The sequence below is a fragment of the Camponotus floridanus genome, unplaced genomic scaffold, assembly GCF_003227725.1.
Source record: "Camponotus floridanus strain SB8 unplaced genomic scaffold, Cflo_v7.5 scaffold45, whole genome shotgun sequence".
In the NCBI taxonomy this organism is placed as follows: Eukaryota; Metazoa; Arthropoda; class Insecta; order Hymenoptera; family Formicidae; genus Camponotus; species Camponotus floridanus.
This window is the reverse complement of record NW_020229603.1, coordinates 81,118-97,113: the sequence shown is the minus strand read 5'-3', so window position 1 is coordinate 97,113 and position 15,996 is coordinate 81,118. Positions and strand designations below refer to the sequence as shown.

The window sequence follows — 15,996 nt, the reverse complement described above, 5'->3', positions numbered from 1 at the left end:
CGTCATGTAAGTAAGCCGAATTAGCATTCTTTTTAGATCGCATAATCAAAATACATACCAGTTGTGATCTATGAACGTTCCGAGAATCAATATATTCAAACTTTTACACATTTTATGCAACTTTTATTGTCTGAATCCACATCATTGTTCACTAATAAAGACAGATTATGACAATGTAATGTATGGAATATTTCGTTGCTGTGATTTTTTAAATTTTCACTATATCTGGTTTTCCTGTCAGGTTAAAAAAATACAATAATCTGTATTCATATTTTTTGATTGAAAATGACGCTAATTGTTTCAGATTCCAAAGAATTTTTAAACCTACCTTTTTAATTATATTTCTTACACTAATATATTTTTCCAGTTTCTCTATTCTTTCTCTTTCTATTTCTAATTATAAGAGTCAATTATACTCATTTTATTTTGAATAGAAAGTATAGTTTAAAAGCTCTTAAGCTATCAGTGTCAATCAAAATATAAACGAAGTACTTTATCAACGTTCAACGAATAACGGAGTAGATGAGATGGTAAATTATCTCGCGTTAAAACAACTTGTACGACTGTAGGTAACAGTTTACCTACAATCGTGCTGATTGTTAGTTTTAAATTTTACTGTTTCGTGACGTTCGTGAGACTTGACAGCAGTCCATGGCGATTCATGATTTCGTAAGGAATTGTCTATCTGGATCTGTTCGCGATTCACGCGAGTTTGACAACCAGCTGCGACTCGTAACGTGCGTGTCTTATTACACAATGGAATGATATCTCGAGTTATTTGACAATAAGAACACGCAAAGAGGAAATTAGCTTCAACAAGCGACAATTGCAAAGCATTTTACCAATTGTGTCAGATTAAATATGCACAAGGATGTTGATTTCTTATACCTTGTTCTCTCACGATGCTCCTGTTATAATTAAAATATAGTTCAGTTTCGATTAAATATATATATATATATATATATATATATATATAAAATTCTTATAGATTGATGTCGCGCGTTCTTCATTATGAAATATCCTCAATAAAATTTATTTTATATTTTGTAATAATTTTTTTTTTCAAAGGAGAATTACTAACATGACTTTATTATGATGTTTCTGTCTTATTAGATATCACAATGAAGAAGTTATCAGTTCATTGAAACGTCGTGGACTGACCAAAAATGTCAGAGTCTACAGACAATCAAGTCGAACAGTGCGACATAGTCCTTCCAAGACAAGGTCTATTATATCAGGAGGATACGTTGGATTATATACTCTGTAAACCAAAATTGATTCCATTAAAATCGGTCACGTTAGAGAAACTTGAAAAAATGCAAAGGGATGCAGAAATCAAAGTCAGAGAAGCACAAGAGGCAGAAACCAGTTCTGATATAAATGCATAAGTATTCAGTGATAAGTTAAAATTTATAAGATTCATTAGATATTGTATGAGATAAAAAACAAGATGATTCTTGGTGCATTTCTAACAGAGATCATAGTGGCATTTTTGCTGGCCGCAACTTTGCTTTTCAAATATGGAAATGTGTTTCGGCATCATATTATAGTCACTATCTCTGTATTGATAGCTTGGTACTTTTCTCTATTAATAATTTTCATACTACCTTTGGATGTCTCTTCGGTAATTATATAATTATTTATGTAATTCAGTATAGTATATACACAATCTTGTTCAATATTTTTTTGAAAGAATACAGCTTTTCTCTGAAACATAATGTAATATTTCATTTGCAGACTGTATTCAGGCAGTGTGTAGAGCAGAATATACACAACAATACTAAAAATACTGATAATACTACCTCTGCAACATTTGTAACATGTAAGGAACCCTGGCCAAATGTGCCAGATAATGTGTTTCCAAATCTGTGGAGGATTGTCTACTGGACATCGCAGTGCTTGACATGGTTAATACTCCCATTGATGCAGTCTTATATAAAAGCAGGAGATTTCACTGTACGCGGAAAACTAAAGTCTGCTTTAATAGATAATGCTATATATTATGGCAGTTATTTGTTTATATGTGGCATACTTTTAATATACATTGCATTAAAGCCTGGTTTAGATCTTGATGGGTGAGTTTTACTGATTTATAACAAATGTATTAAAATGAAGAATATTTATATAGATTATATTATAGATAAAGTTATATGTGTAAAATTTAAAACATTACTAATATATATATATATTCAGTATACAAAATAAAAAATAAAAATTATATTTTTGCTGTTTTAGGCAAAAATTGAAAGCTATAGCATCATCAGCATCCAATACATGGGGCTTATTTTTATTGGTTTTGTTACTTGGATACGCTCTCGTAGAGGTACCTCGAGGATTATGGAATGGAAGCAAACCTGGATATACTTTAAATTATAGCTATTTCAAAGTAGCAAAATTAAGCTTAGATAAATGCGAAGCGGAAGAAACAGTAGATGATATACTTGAGGTACACAATATAATATTATTTACAAAATGCATTTATATGTGAAATTATATGTGAAATTATATGTGAAATTCTGCAAAGTTTCATGTAATAAATTTAAAAAATGTATCTTAGTCATTACAAATTGCAACAATATCTATTGGGCCTGGTCACCCATTCCATTGTAACTTGGAAACAATTTTTCAAAAAATACCTGCAGAATTGAAGGATAGAATGAATAGAAGACAACTGCCAGATGATACTCCAACAGATACTCCTACTGAAAAATCTTTAATTCGATTACATAGACAGGTTTATATTATAGCAAATATATGTTATAATATCATAACATACATTTATATTTCTATATATATTACTATTACTTTTATTTTAGACTATAAAAGCGTTACAGACTTTACAACGTATAGAGACTCAATGGGGTATTTTAGTGGATAAGATTTTTAATTTGGAAGATGTAGCAAAAAATCAAGTGAGTCATGATAGAAGATTCAAATCGTCTTTTCCTATACATCGTTCGCTTCCGTTTCGTATTATTTATAATCCTGTTGTCGGTGAGTATAATATCATTTTTTATAATTTTAATATTTGTAATTTTTGATTTTATGATTTTACAATTTATATTTCAGAATGGTACTGGAAATGTATCGTGAAAGATTATGTTTTGAAGATAGCTGCCATTTGCGCGAGTTATTTGTCAGTAGCTGTCGTATGGTCAGAAGTAACATTTTTCAACAAGTCTCCTGTGTTGTCGTTATTTGCTCGGTTTCTGAATTTAGCAAAAAGAAATTATGATTATTTTACGATAGAGGTAAAAATTTATATATAATTAATTTTATATGATATAGGGATAAAAACTTAATATTTCATATTTACATTAGCATTTAACGTGTTTGATTTTTAGGTACTATCTACATTGATTATTGCATACCTTTGCTACTGCGCTTATTCTACTGTCTTAAAGATTCGAGTGTTGAATCTCTATTACTTGGCACCCCATCATCAAACAAACGAGTACAGTTTGATATTTAGCGGTATGATGCTGTGTCGCTTAACTCCGCCCATGTGTCTTAACTTCCTGGGACTTATTCATATGGATTCTCATATTATCAAGACTCATATTCTGGAAACACACTATACACAGGTAATGTTGTTTACATAATTTGTAAATTTGTAGATTTTCTTTATGTATTATATATTCTCTTTTCTCTTCTCAGGTGATGGGTCATATGGATGTCATTTCTATAATATCCGATGGATTTAATGTGTACTTTCCTATGGCGATTCTAGCATTCTGCTTAGCGACATACTTTAGTATAGGTAGTAGACTGCTTTCGATGCTAGGTTTTCAACAATTCCTCGACGACGATGAATTTACGACGGATCTCGTAGATGAAGGAAGAGAACTTATAAAAAGAGGTCAATAAATTAATAATAAGTCATTAATAATTTTCATAATTATATGCTTAATTTTTTATCACAAAAAATGACATTTTTTTTATTACTCTAGAGAGACGTAAACGACAAAGAGCGGAGGATTCTATATATAGACGACGTGAATTGCAAGAAAGATTCAATATTTCAGTAGGTTCAGGATCGCGTTACAGAACGTCCCGACAAAGCACAGATACTGGTATGTGTAAGTAGTACATGTATAATATAAATTACACATCATGCAGATGATTGTTAATAATTAATTTTTTTTCTAGTACGGCCACTAAAACGGGATGAATCGATTGAATCGGCAAGAGCAGGTCTATTACATGATTTCGATCCTGCGGATTATTATATCGGTATGACATTTGGGGGAGAGAGTTATGGTGCGAATAATCGTTACGATGGGGAAAATCAAGGTGATGTTGATTCATACGAACCGAATAACACGAGGGCATTCTCCACAAATACAAGTCGTGTAGGTCCTCCACCCAGAGGATTGTTCGATGATATTTAAAGGATAGCAATTTCGTAGATGCAGCTCAAGTGCAAGAATCATATGTAAATTGGCTTTTAGAGATTTACACGACATTTATACCAAGACGCAACGATTCGTTGTTATGATAAATCATGAAAATTATGAATTATATAGTAGCACAAGAATGAATCTTATTCAACGGAACGTAAACATATTTAGAGATTTTACGTGCCTGTAACGTTTTGAATCCTAAATAGCAGCACGAATTAAAAAATAAAGTATTATAAAATATATTCATATAACTTACATACGTATGAACAAAGAAATTAAAGTGGATGCTGAAACGTTTTTTTCTTTTTTTTTTATAAGAAATTGCAACAAATTATTACGGCTAATAGAATCTAAAAATGCGATGAATATATTCCGATTTAGTACCAACATGTATATTTATTGCGTTTATTAAAAAATAAATATATTGTTATTATTCGATTATTTCTTTAAGCTTTGTATAGTTTGATTTATGTCAAAGATAATAAATAATTTATGTATAATATTTTTTAATTATTAAATTTTTTAAATTATATTTATTTGAAGTAATTATTCATTAATACTTCACTTTTCATCAATATAAATATTTTTTAATTGTATAGTTTATTTATCAATCTTTCTCTTGATACTACAGTCTTAACATTTTCATAACTTGTCTCATGATTTATATAAAGATATGAGATAAACATATGATGATAAACTTTTGCTTTAATTTTTATTTATATTTTATATTTTTTTGTATTCTATTTGCTATATTTATTTTAATTCTATCTATTTTAATTCATAATAAAAAGTTATTGTGAAACAGAGGATTATCAGAAATGGCAAAGAAAAGTTGACTGGATGACGATAGGAAAATTTAATAAGAATAAGTCAGTATATGGAACAATAACAAAACACATCAGTATAAAAATATACGCCTTGAATAAGTCAAATTTCAGCATTTTATATATTATAAACATGTTTCAATGAAGATAATAAAACTTTTAATGTCGGCTAGAATTTTTATCCTTTTATTACAGATTATTCTTTATTTATCATAAATTTTTTCATTTTTCACATTATATTTTTCTTCCACATATTTATAATATAATATATCTAAATATATATCTATAACTTTATCCATGAGATTTATCTTTACCTGAGAATTTCGAAAAGTATCTTAATGCATCTAAATATCATTTCTTAACTTTTTTCCTTTTTCTCTCTAACTTTTCTTTCTATTCACGTGTATAAATCTATTATATATCAATGAGTATCTCATAAATTAAAGGCCATTTCCCCTATATTTCTAACGTAGCTACAATTAACTATAAAAATGATTAAACATTCGATATATCATTAACAATCAGATAACAAATTAAACGTCCATTTTTTTCAGATAAGATTAAAACGTCGATTTTTTCAAATTAATTTGAACACACATGATTATTTTATAATTATAATAAAATTATATTTAAATTACTTGTGAAATCACAACACCGCTCTGCCTGTGAATTTTGAAGATATGTAAAATATAATAAATTATAAACGATATAAAAATTTATATACGAGTTAAAATTTGTATAATGCACATCTATGACCTGTGATTCGATAGACACAAAGACAATTTATAGTTTCATTTGCGCTCTCATAATTTGCAAATTTAATCGTTAAAATAATTAATATTTTTATACTACAAAATACATTTTTTTGTCATTAATTGATAAATGATGTCAATTATATTTCATCGATTTAACAAATACATATAAAATATATATACATATATTTAACGATAAAATATAACTTATTTATTTTGTGTATAGCGACTTTGTTTAATCTATAAATATTTTGCAATTACGTTTTTAAGGCATAAATGTAACGTTAAATTAATGACAATAAATGTATTGTGTAGGCATTTAATGCAATGCAATGTGTGATTAAATTTCTTAATTATCTCATAATTTCAATAAATTTATCAAACCGCGAGTAATAACTAGGTAAAATAAACAATGTAACATGTAATACTCGCGAGAATAACAAATGATAATGCGTAGGCAATTAACATTTTGATAATTTTTACGCGTTCCGATCGCAAAGCTCTGGTTTTAGTATTTTTTTTATATCCGGAGCTTGCCAATTCCGAAGTTAGCAATAATGGTTCCAATAACAATAAGCTTGATCTGTTCCTTCGATATTCGTTGTCTTTCGATTCATGCATTAGATAATTTGGCAAATCTTGTAAATCGTCGTTATTATAGTCAATGCATCTCATACAGCTTATCATAGTACTATTATCGCGATAAAATGTCATGGATGCGCAACCGGCTTTTGATATTCTTACATAATAGTTATTCACATAGCGATGATATAGCTGAGTGTTTACGATGACGTCGCGGCAAGAATAATTTAGAACGTAAATATTCGGCTTCAATAACGATTTCAGATCAAAGACGTCTCGGGGCCAACAGTGAGAATAAAATATACCCGCGGCGTTAGTTTTTGTGTAATTATAGATCAGCATGCACTCTTGCAAATTTCGATCGTATTGCAAGCGGTGAATATTGTCGGATAGATCCTTTTGCGAGTCGCGATATGCGAAGCACGAGACGTCATCGCGTTGACACAGAACCACCTCTATGGCGAATAATGATTCCTTTATGTATATTAAACGATCAGTGTACACCGGACTGTATTTTATTCTCGCGCATTCCTTGCAAATTTTATTCCGCGGAAGGAATAATGTATCTATGAAAGCTTTCGTTGTGCTGGGATTATACTTCTCATAGCAATCCTGAATGTCATATTTGTGTAAATTACTATATGGTTCTTTAATCGCTCTAATTTCTTCATAAACATTCGACGAAGCTCCAACATTCGTTCCAGCTTCATTCTTTCCATCATCATTTCCCATCGTTGCGTATTGTTGATTGTAATTCTTTGCTTTCCATTCACTCTCGGAACATATTTCGTTTCTTGCATCTGCTGAAATCTCTGTCAAATTGCTGTTCATGCAATGAAAGAAATTGTATATCGGGTTACCAACATGTATGTCATCGCGTTTTCTATCAATCGATCTGTCTTCAGTTACGGCAGTATCATTTCTTGCAGATATAATGTCAGCAGTGGCTACAGTTTGTGTATCTCTTACGTCTATGTGCGTATCGAGACGGTATGCGTGTGTTTCCAATGTGCGCGGTGTCGCTATTGCTCTGGTGGGAAAGCGTACGTTTGTGTCATCCTCTTTGCTCAAAGTGCTATTATATTTTAATTTTTCTAGTTTTAATTGCTCTAAGTGTAATTGGCGGTGGTGAACACACGCAAAATGATATCAGTTCCCAGATCTCATTTGCTCAGATCCTAATTCCCGTTTGATCTTTTGCAGGTCATAGAGAACCTGGATTCCGATAGATAAATATAAAAAATGATAACGCGTCACAAATAATATCTCTAATAACATTTTTAATTAATAAGAAACATGAAAGATTATTCGCCGTGAAATACAAACCTCTATTATAGCTGAGGCACTCCATGCTTGAGTGCGACAGCTATCCTTACAATAACTTCCATCCTTGTTGGTAAGTTCGGGCAGGCCTCTCCAATGATTAGTAGACGCTTCAATAAAATGTCGTGAAATGATAGCTTCAGTCGACTCAATTGTACGCCGTAATTCGTCCTTTCCGATTAAAGATGCAAAATGCAAACGTGCTCGCAGAAAATATCCTATCGGCCAGAGCCATTCCTAAAAAAATATTAAATTAGAAGTATATATTTTATCCATAAGAGGAATAAATTTATCTTAACATTCTTTTTTTTCAATCTATATACATGTCTAGAGACATATGCGATGATTAAGAATACTCACAGGTCCCTGATGATAATTCCATCCTTGCGCTACTTTAATATCCGTACTATCATTGGAGTTATCATAATAACCATTGTATGCCCAATCCGCAGGATCCAAAGTCTTCATTCCCAATGGACCTAATAGTATTTCTTCCGCTTTCTTTAGTGCAGTCCAAGCATGATGAGGATTAAACAATTCTGGAGCCTATATAAATAAAAATTATAAATATAGTTATAGTTATTACTGAATTTTTTTATATGAAAAATATTATATTCCTCCTTTTATAGGGAGATTTATCACAGAATATTGTAAAACTTACGACAATCATAGTGACAGGAAAATTGGGTCGCAATTGATAATCCGCCCATTCTTGTGTCGCTCCATAACTATCCTTGACTATACCTCGTCGATGAATCAAATCGGGTCTCAATTCATCCTGTGTCGGAATCTCATTCACATAAAAGTATTTTTCGAAATTTGCTTGAATTTTATCGGCCCATTGCTTATAACTCCAGGTAATTATTTTTCCTGCGCAGTTCATGTAATAGTTATAATCAAGTCATAATATTGATTATACACGATTCGATATTTTTAATATTACCGTCGCGACTTTTACGTTGAACGCTGCCATACGGGAAAAGATTTTGCTTATATAATTCTGCCAGAAAAGTGAGGACGCACTTGCTCAATCCGACCAACTCCACAGCAGAACCGTCTCTAGGAGTGGCCGGCTTGCCTTTGTTACCGGCTTTTTCGGAAGATCCCATCTTGTCCATCCAGGTGCCGCAATTGGCGTCATTGCCGCCAAAAACAAAACCTGTGTCAGGATGAACTCCGATTTGATTATTGAACCCGCGATCCGTCATTTGCTCGTCGATTTGTCTGCCAGCGTTTCTTTCTCGAAAGCAAAGACCTTGAAAGTGTATCGTGAGAGCTTCCTGGATTACTTCACATAATGGTTGATCCTGAAATCATTTTTACAACTCGTGCAATATACAATTTTAATTATTGCAGTTATAAAATAGTTACTTTTATATATCGACTTACATGCTGTCCCGCAGGTAAAGCTGGCGAATCATCAGTCGGGTATAATCTCGATACTTTGTCGGATAAGATATTCAAACCATCTGGAACTTCTTCAGTGTAACATTTTATGGTATAGAGCCACCACCATATTGCGTCACGACAATTGTATCTATTATAGAATGAAATCAAAAGATAAAGCTCGGATTAAAACTTGATCTATTGTTTTAAAACAGCGTAATATGTGTTCTAAAGATATAATTATACCTTGCATTGCTTCCTTTATCGAGTAAATTTGGTATTAGACCATGTCGCAAAGTTCCAGCAAATCCGAGAATTATAAATCTCGCTTCGACATGCCTGCCTGTTAGAAGTAACAATCCTCTCAAAGCAATGAAGGTATCTCTACCCCAATTTCTCATGTAGCCTGTTGTGAAATGTGGGAAGCCCGCTGACAATGTTAAACATATCTGCTTAGTTTCTCCGTCGTAGACTTTAGTTTTCGGCTTAGGCTCTTTGAGATTCGGCGATAACTCTGGCAATTGTGATGATCTTATTACACCGCCCATTTGTATCGAGACCAAACTTAATAACTTAATGAATGTGTTCCCATTCTTTATGAAGCTGAAATAATGTTTTAATTAATAGGAAATAATATAAAATAAACGATTAATTCTTTCAATTTTTACACAAATAGAAAACGAAGAATTTATAAATTTATTTTAACAAATCGATCTAAAATATTTAAATCTATACTTACTCTGACATTAGATTGTAGCAGTGATCTAAAAGATTTATATAAACATTGACGATTATAACATCAAAATAACTCGGCACCAAGTATCTCGGAATTAATTTGAATGGTTCCATCGTTTGTTCAAGCCATATGCCAAGAGGCTTAGTATCATCATCTTCTTTCAGACGTTGCCACATGTAATCTGTCAATTTTCCAAACAATTTTCAGTGCTCCTTCTTATTATTACTACGTAGAGTTATTTATCGGAAATAGATTTTATGGTATTACCTATCAACCAATTACCCTGTCTAAGATTTGCGCATAAAGGATGTCCTAGATCATTATTCGGACGAATATCAGCCAGTAAGGATATAATGCCTAAATTTGAAAACAAGTTTAGACAATATGAATAATATGAATAATATATTAAAATTGTAAAAAAATATAAAGTAAAAATCTATAGATTCATAGTACCTTGCAATCCAGCATATACCAAAGATCCATATCCCGGTATATTGTATACCCCAAATTTACCACACGTTTCTTCTCGTTCCTCCTGATCGGATCTATATAAAATTTTATTCAAATCTGAGAAATCCATATGAGAGATTATATTATGTAATTCAGATTTCTCGTTTGAAATAATCTGTGAAATAATATTTTGAAGCTTTATTAAAGCAGGTTTTATATTTGCGTGGAGCGCCACTCTGAAATTAAATTCGTATAGTAGTTAGTATAGTAGATTATAGTAGTTTTATTGCTAGACTCGATATATTTTAGAAGAGAAAATTTTGTACCGTATAGCTATAACAGAACCAGGTTGGAAGTTTACGAAATTGAGTTGAGTGTTCTTAGGATCGCCGGAATCGACCTTCTCGATTATTGTAGAGTCGCAACATTGTATGTGCTGTTTAATGGTTAAGATATATTCGGATAATCCATTTATGAAATTTTCATTTTTCGTATATTTTTCTGATGAAGAGAAAGGTGATTTCCCATTTCTGTGTATAAAATAATATTTATATAAAGATTATTAAATTTTTTCAGATTTGTCCTTAAAAATTGCTCCTTACTTGGTATCTACATGCGACAGTGATGCTTCCAAAATAATTTCTTCCACTATACCCTCTACTATCAACGGTCTTACGTGTCTTCTCAAGTCATGAGCGTTTGAATCGGGATGCTTAAATGCTGTGAATGCAACCAGAACTACACTTTCGTGACTAGTCGGCGAATGTCTTGTTACAGCTACTATATCAGTGTCCATTTGATCTACAAAAACCTATGAAAATAAATTTATTATTAGTAATCAAATATATTAAGCCTTTGTTGCATACATACATTAATGCAAATAATTTATACCTGTGAAAATTTTTCTTGGCCGAGCATATAATGTAGATCGTTTAATGCTTTTTTGGCTGCAATTATGCCGGTTTTTGAATTAATAAATTTAGTATTATTCATCAGATCATCATTATCCAGCCAGCTTGTGTATTGTCTTTCTTCGTCTACTACATGTATCTGAAGAAAATAGAATCTTGCCACAAATCTTTTATAATGTAAATAAACAAAATTTTATAATAAAAATGTATACAAACATTTCAATTTATATTCTATCAACTTACGTGATGGGGCACTAATTCATCGTAACCGCGATTACTGCCACTGGCACAGCATGCCATTGATACAAGCGCAGCGCTTGGAAGTAAATCAAAAGCACTTCGTTTCTCCACTGGATTTGGGTTATCGTGCGTTACATCCAGGAACAGAGCGTGTGCTATACTTGGCACCAACGGCCGTTTTCGTGACTGCAGAAATGCTCCAACTGGTTCTCCTCCATAACGATATACCAATCTTCCTTCTTCGTGGCTATCCCATGCTGACATAGCTTCTACAATATAATTTTTATAGTTTTTAATGTATCTTAATTTTATGACATTTATATATTTAGTATATAATTATTTTATATAAAAAATAATTAAATATATATATATATAATATAAAAAACAATTTAGAAAGATTAGTATTTCAATATGAAGAAAGATTGCAGATACTTTTGTTTTCATTCTAAAGAATAGCTTGATTACGATGCTGTGGAGTGCATTTACATTTAGATGTAAAATAAGTTAAATTTAGTAATTTTTGTAGAATAAATTCAATTATATTATAGAAATAAAAATAATAACCTCTAATTAAAGAAGTAATACCAAGACGATTTACAAAGATGTTGTCTTTTTGATCAGAATTGGTGAACAATTCCGCGACAACATAGAGATTTGGACGGATTCGTCGTGCAGCATCAAGCATATACTGCAAAGAAAATCATGTTATTTAGAAAATATTCTAATATAAAAGTTACAATAAAATCGCAACATACTTCAGCAATGGGGATTGGTGTGGAATGACAATTGTCCAATCGAACACCATCGAATATCTGCGCTGTTTGTTCTACGTAAGCCGTCATATGCTGCCACAAGAATGGACAGTCCTCTGGTTTCTCCCCATATCTATAATAATTACATTAATTGTATAACGCAAATTGTAAATTATATATTAAAGTTTTTAATAACAATATCGGAAACTGGAAGAATATTTAACATATTTACTTTTACCTAAGTTTCACACTATCTCCCCAAGCAATAAGTTCTCTTCGAATGTACACATTAGAATCAGATTCTGCAAAGTTCTTCAAAGGGTCGCTATTCATGACCCAACCATTGTGAGCCATAAGATAACATCCATTATCTGAATACATTATATTTTCTCTTTCTACCAAAGATGCAGGTGCTCCGTAATCAGTGAAGTATCTATAAAATGTAAATTTATCATATCAAGAATATATGTGTGATTTTACAAAACTTTATATTATATATATATATAATATATATATATACATATATATATATATATATATATATATATATATATGTAAAATTATATATATACCTAGGAACAAGAGGCTTCTTTACGCTAATTTCCTTAATTTTTGGCCCATCACATTGTACTCTGAAGTATCTTATACCAGCAATAGTATTTTCAACAGCAGCATTTAAATGATTTTGTACATTGTTGCTAATAGCTTCATTGAGTTCTTGTAATTTATTCTTCAAGTCTTCTGCGCACCGTTTCAAACGAGTCTCCTCGTCAAAACAATCAGCTCTATATAAAATAAAAATCGCTTAAATACTTGCAAGTATATAATCAATTATTTAGCTATATTACCTTTTGTATATTTTTTGTATATTTTACCTGTATGTATTATATTTTTTCAAAGCAAGTTGCATGTTTATAGTTGATTTCAATCTGCGAAAACTGGGATCTTGAATTATTGAAATGTTTTCAGCATTTGTATTATTCACATCTTGTGGCATTTCATTGCGCGCCAAGTTCAAGAATTCCATTATAATTTCATTGATATCGACGATGTACATCTCGTATATCTTTGCAAGCGGCAAGAAATATGTGTGAAGAGCATGACGAATCGCCTGAAAACAAAGTGCATGTAAGAAATAAATTAAGATAAGATTAAGAATTAGATAAAGAATAAAAAATGAAAAATCAATTATATTGTAGTAACGATAACATGTATTGAAATAATGTGTAACTTACATTCAAATGATCTTCAGTCTCGACCACGGTAGGAATACCTTTAAATTCCCATTCTCCATCAGCCACTTGTATTGTTAATTCAAATAACGTTGCATCCAAAATATATGCCGGACGTAAATGAGGACTATTAATGCAGTTGTATGTGCATTCTGGATGAGAAACTAGAAACGGACTCTCGTTTGCAGTATGATTCAGAACAATATCACATATGCTTAATACCTATAATGTGTAAGATAATTAAAAAGAATACATTTAAATATTAAAGGAATACATGTTTCATTCTATTCTTGATAAAGATATTCTTGAAGATAATACCTTCCATTCAGTTCGCATTTTGTTTACAAATTGCTCGATATCATGATAAGTAATTATCTGATTGTCTTCATTAAAAACAGGATTAAGTTTCATTTGATTCTTCAAACTATACGATGATTTAGAATTTCCCAATTCCTAAAATATTAACGAGTTCGATTTATTATAAACAGCGTTTTTTATTCATTATGCTGTTTAACATCTTGCTTACCTGTATTGGTGTAAAATGAATCATATTATATCCAGAATTTCGCGTTACTAATAATTTATCTTCCCATGTAGAAAAAGGCCCTAAACACTTTGCCAAAACTGTTTGAACTTGAATGCAATCCAATGGTAGTTTTTTTCCATGTTCATCTATTTTCAATTCAGGATCCACCAGCAGATACCCAGATGCAACAGGTTTAATATGCCCCTCAACTCTGCAAAATAGATATATCTCATTATTGAAAAATGAAATTGCTTATGTATAAATAGCTCTTTTAATTTAATAATACTTACTGATCACTGACATAGTAGTGGAATGATCCTGGCAAGGTTAAATATATACTCGCTGATTCATCAACCCATTGCAATTGATAGTAAGTATGCCTTTCAAATTTTTTGTCACTCGATAATGGATGATTTATAAAAATATCAAGTTTTTTTCCAAGAAGGGAAGCCCCAAGTCTAAATTCAATTTTCCATCCTATTTCAGAAATATTATTTAAAATAATATATTATAATTAATAACAGAGAAAAACGTTGAAATATAATTGAAAAATATATAAAGCTTTAAGAGAAAAGTAAAATCTCTAAAACCTTTCTTCAATCTGTATAATATCCCATCCAGATGTTCCCCATTATTCACAGTTAAGATTCTTATCTGTTCATGATTTCCAGTTGTAGGCTGTGATGATAGATCGTGTTGTTGCATATCTTTAGTATTTATTATCTACAATTGTGAAAAAAATTTATATTAGATACGAAAAGAAAATGACGCTTTTATCTTATCTTCATCAGATTGTAATACAATTCTTACATAATCAAATAAATCTTGCTAGAGATTATTGTATAATATTAGTTTATGATATATTTATAATAAATATAATAAAGTTTATTTTCTTCCAAATTATTCTTTAAACATGAGAGAAATTTGGAAAATATATATTCAATGTAAAAATATAATTAAATGATGTGCTAATATAGAGCTTATACAAAGAAAGTTTAAGAAAATAATAGTTTTTACCAAGAACACAATTCGCCAAAGAGAGATCTTTTGAGAGATACTTACATCTCAAACGTCGAAAACGGATATGTAGTTACAGATAGAATATAAGCCTTAATATATAAGTTATTGGCATAAAGCAGTTAGCAAGCGTGTATAATATTACATTACAATGTTCTGCTATGCGAGCATATATAAAAGCTACAGCTATTCTCTTACTCTACATATACTAGAATTACAATACCGTAGTAATGTGACAACTGCTTCCTGCCATAAGACTTGCTTCTGTTAACTCTAATAAATCTACGTAAGTACAGACCATCCATCATTCTGGCGTTAAACAATGTATCGCTAGAATTTCTTGCTTAGAATATGTCTAGTTTCACATTTTACATATTATTTAAATATATATTTGCTATAGAAACTTACTTTATTCGGTTTTACAAATTTCCATTTATGGATATATCGTAGACAATATCTATAAATCCTTAACAGCATTCTTCTTAAATTGTAAAGAAAGCGTCTTATTCTCGAAGCCATTGTCAAAGCAAGTAAGATATAAATTTAATTGCACTTAATTAATTGATATAAAAAATTTATTAAGAAAATATCGCAGTATTTGCCTTCATTTTATTAAATATGAGTTAAACCCTGTATGCGTGCTACCTATAACAGATACATATATAGTAAGAACTAGTAGAGATGTTGTAAGTAATTATTAAGTATAAACTATGAAATATACCTGTAATATACAAATAGTTTAAAATTACTTATTGAAAAAAATTTATAAAATTAATTATAATAAAATTGATAGATTTAATTATTTTATATAGATATAGAAAGTTAAGAGATATTGTATTATAAATAGTTACATATGAATATG

The 15,996-nt window shown here is 30.6% G+C and overlaps 3 protein-coding genes across 4 annotated transcripts; 2 read left to right on the top strand and 1 right to left on the bottom strand.

The window, feature by feature from the left end:
- Positions 1 to 643: 643 nt before the first annotated feature.
- On the top strand, positions 644 to 1,408 carry LOC105249350 (BBSome-interacting protein 1). Its single transcript, XM_011254752.3, has 2 exons — positions 644 to 737; positions 1,114 to 1,408. Exon 2 carries the CDS (start codon positions 1,167 to 1,169, stop codon positions 1,386 to 1,388), a length of 222 nt encoding a protein of 73 aa, XP_011253054.1. The 5' UTR covers positions 644 to 737; positions 1,114 to 1,166; the 3' UTR covers positions 1,389 to 1,408.
- On the top strand, positions 1,407 to 4,595 carry LOC105249349 (LMBR1 domain-containing protein 2 homolog). 2 transcript variants are annotated; one of them, XM_011254751.3, is made up of 10 exons: positions 1,407 to 1,624; positions 1,738 to 2,075; positions 2,236 to 2,446; positions 2,558 to 2,734; positions 2,817 to 2,994; positions 3,070 to 3,251; positions 3,345 to 3,584; positions 3,658 to 3,859; positions 3,951 to 4,073; positions 4,150 to 4,595. In XM_011254751.3, the coding sequence occupies exons 1-10, from the start codon at positions 1,451 to 1,453 to the stop codon at positions 4,389 to 4,391; spliced, it is 2,067 nt and encodes a 688-aa protein (XP_011253053.1). In that variant the 5' UTR covers positions 1,407 to 1,450; the 3' UTR covers positions 4,392 to 4,595. The 2 variants fall into 2 exon arrangements, with proteins under 2 accessions (XP_011253053.1, XP_011253051.1); XM_011254749.3 differs by having other exon boundaries at positions 3,951 to 4,079.
- A 2,351-nt stretch (positions 4,596 to 6,946) lies between these two features.
- LOC105249351 (glycogen debranching enzyme) lies at positions 6,947 to 15,672 on the bottom strand. Its single transcript, XM_011254753.3, has 25 exons — positions 15,543 to 15,672; positions 14,708 to 14,840; positions 14,408 to 14,594; positions 14,118 to 14,328; positions 13,910 to 14,044; positions 13,595 to 13,813; positions 13,235 to 13,470; positions 12,932 to 13,144; positions 12,598 to 12,792; positions 12,363 to 12,492; positions 12,172 to 12,295; positions 11,611 to 11,876; positions 11,348 to 11,506; positions 11,059 to 11,267; positions 10,783 to 10,986; positions 10,460 to 10,692; positions 10,274 to 10,363; positions 10,010 to 10,187; positions 9,517 to 9,873; positions 9,274 to 9,421; positions 8,828 to 9,191; positions 8,546 to 8,754; positions 8,245 to 8,430; positions 7,888 to 8,121; positions 6,947 to 7,776 (listed from the first exon to the last, which is right to left on the bottom strand). The coding sequence occupies exons 1-25, from the start codon at positions 15,651 to 15,653 to the stop codon at positions 7,711 to 7,713; spliced, it is 4,797 nt and encodes a 1,598-aa protein (XP_011253055.2). The 5' UTR covers positions 15,654 to 15,672; the 3' UTR covers positions 6,947 to 7,710.
- Between the last annotated feature and the right edge of the window lie 324 nt (positions 15,673 to 15,996).

Excerpts from the sequence above, each read along its gene's own strand:
- LOC105249349 (XM_011254749.3), top strand. The coding sequence starts at position 1,451 with ATGATTCTTGGTGCATTTCTAACAGAGATCATAGTGGCATTTTTGCTG. Across the intron at positions 2,735-2,816 it reads TAATTCGATTACATAGACAG|ACTATAAAAGCGTTACAGAC; the intron begins GTTTATATTATA and ends CTTTTATTTTAG. Across the intron at positions 3,252-3,344 it reads ATGATTATTTTACGATAGAG|GTACTATCTACATTGATTAT; the intron begins GTAAAAATTTAT and ends TTTGATTTTTAG.
- LOC105249351 (XM_011254753.3), bottom strand. The coding sequence starts at position 15,653 with ATGGCTTCGAGAATAAGACGCTTTCTTTACAATTTAAGAAGAATGCTG. Across the intron at positions 11,507-11,610 it reads ATGAATTAGTGCCCCATCAC|ATACATGTAGTAGACGAAGA; the intron begins GTAAGTTGATAG and ends TATTTTCTTCAG. Across the intron at positions 9,874-10,009 it reads TGCTACAATCTAATGTCAGA|CTTCATAAAGAATGGGAACA; the intron begins GTAAGTATAGAT and ends ACATTATTTCAG.
- LOC105249350 (XM_011254752.3), top strand. The coding sequence starts at position 1,167 with ATGTCAGAGTCTACAGACAATCAAGTCGAACAGTGCGACATAGTCCTT.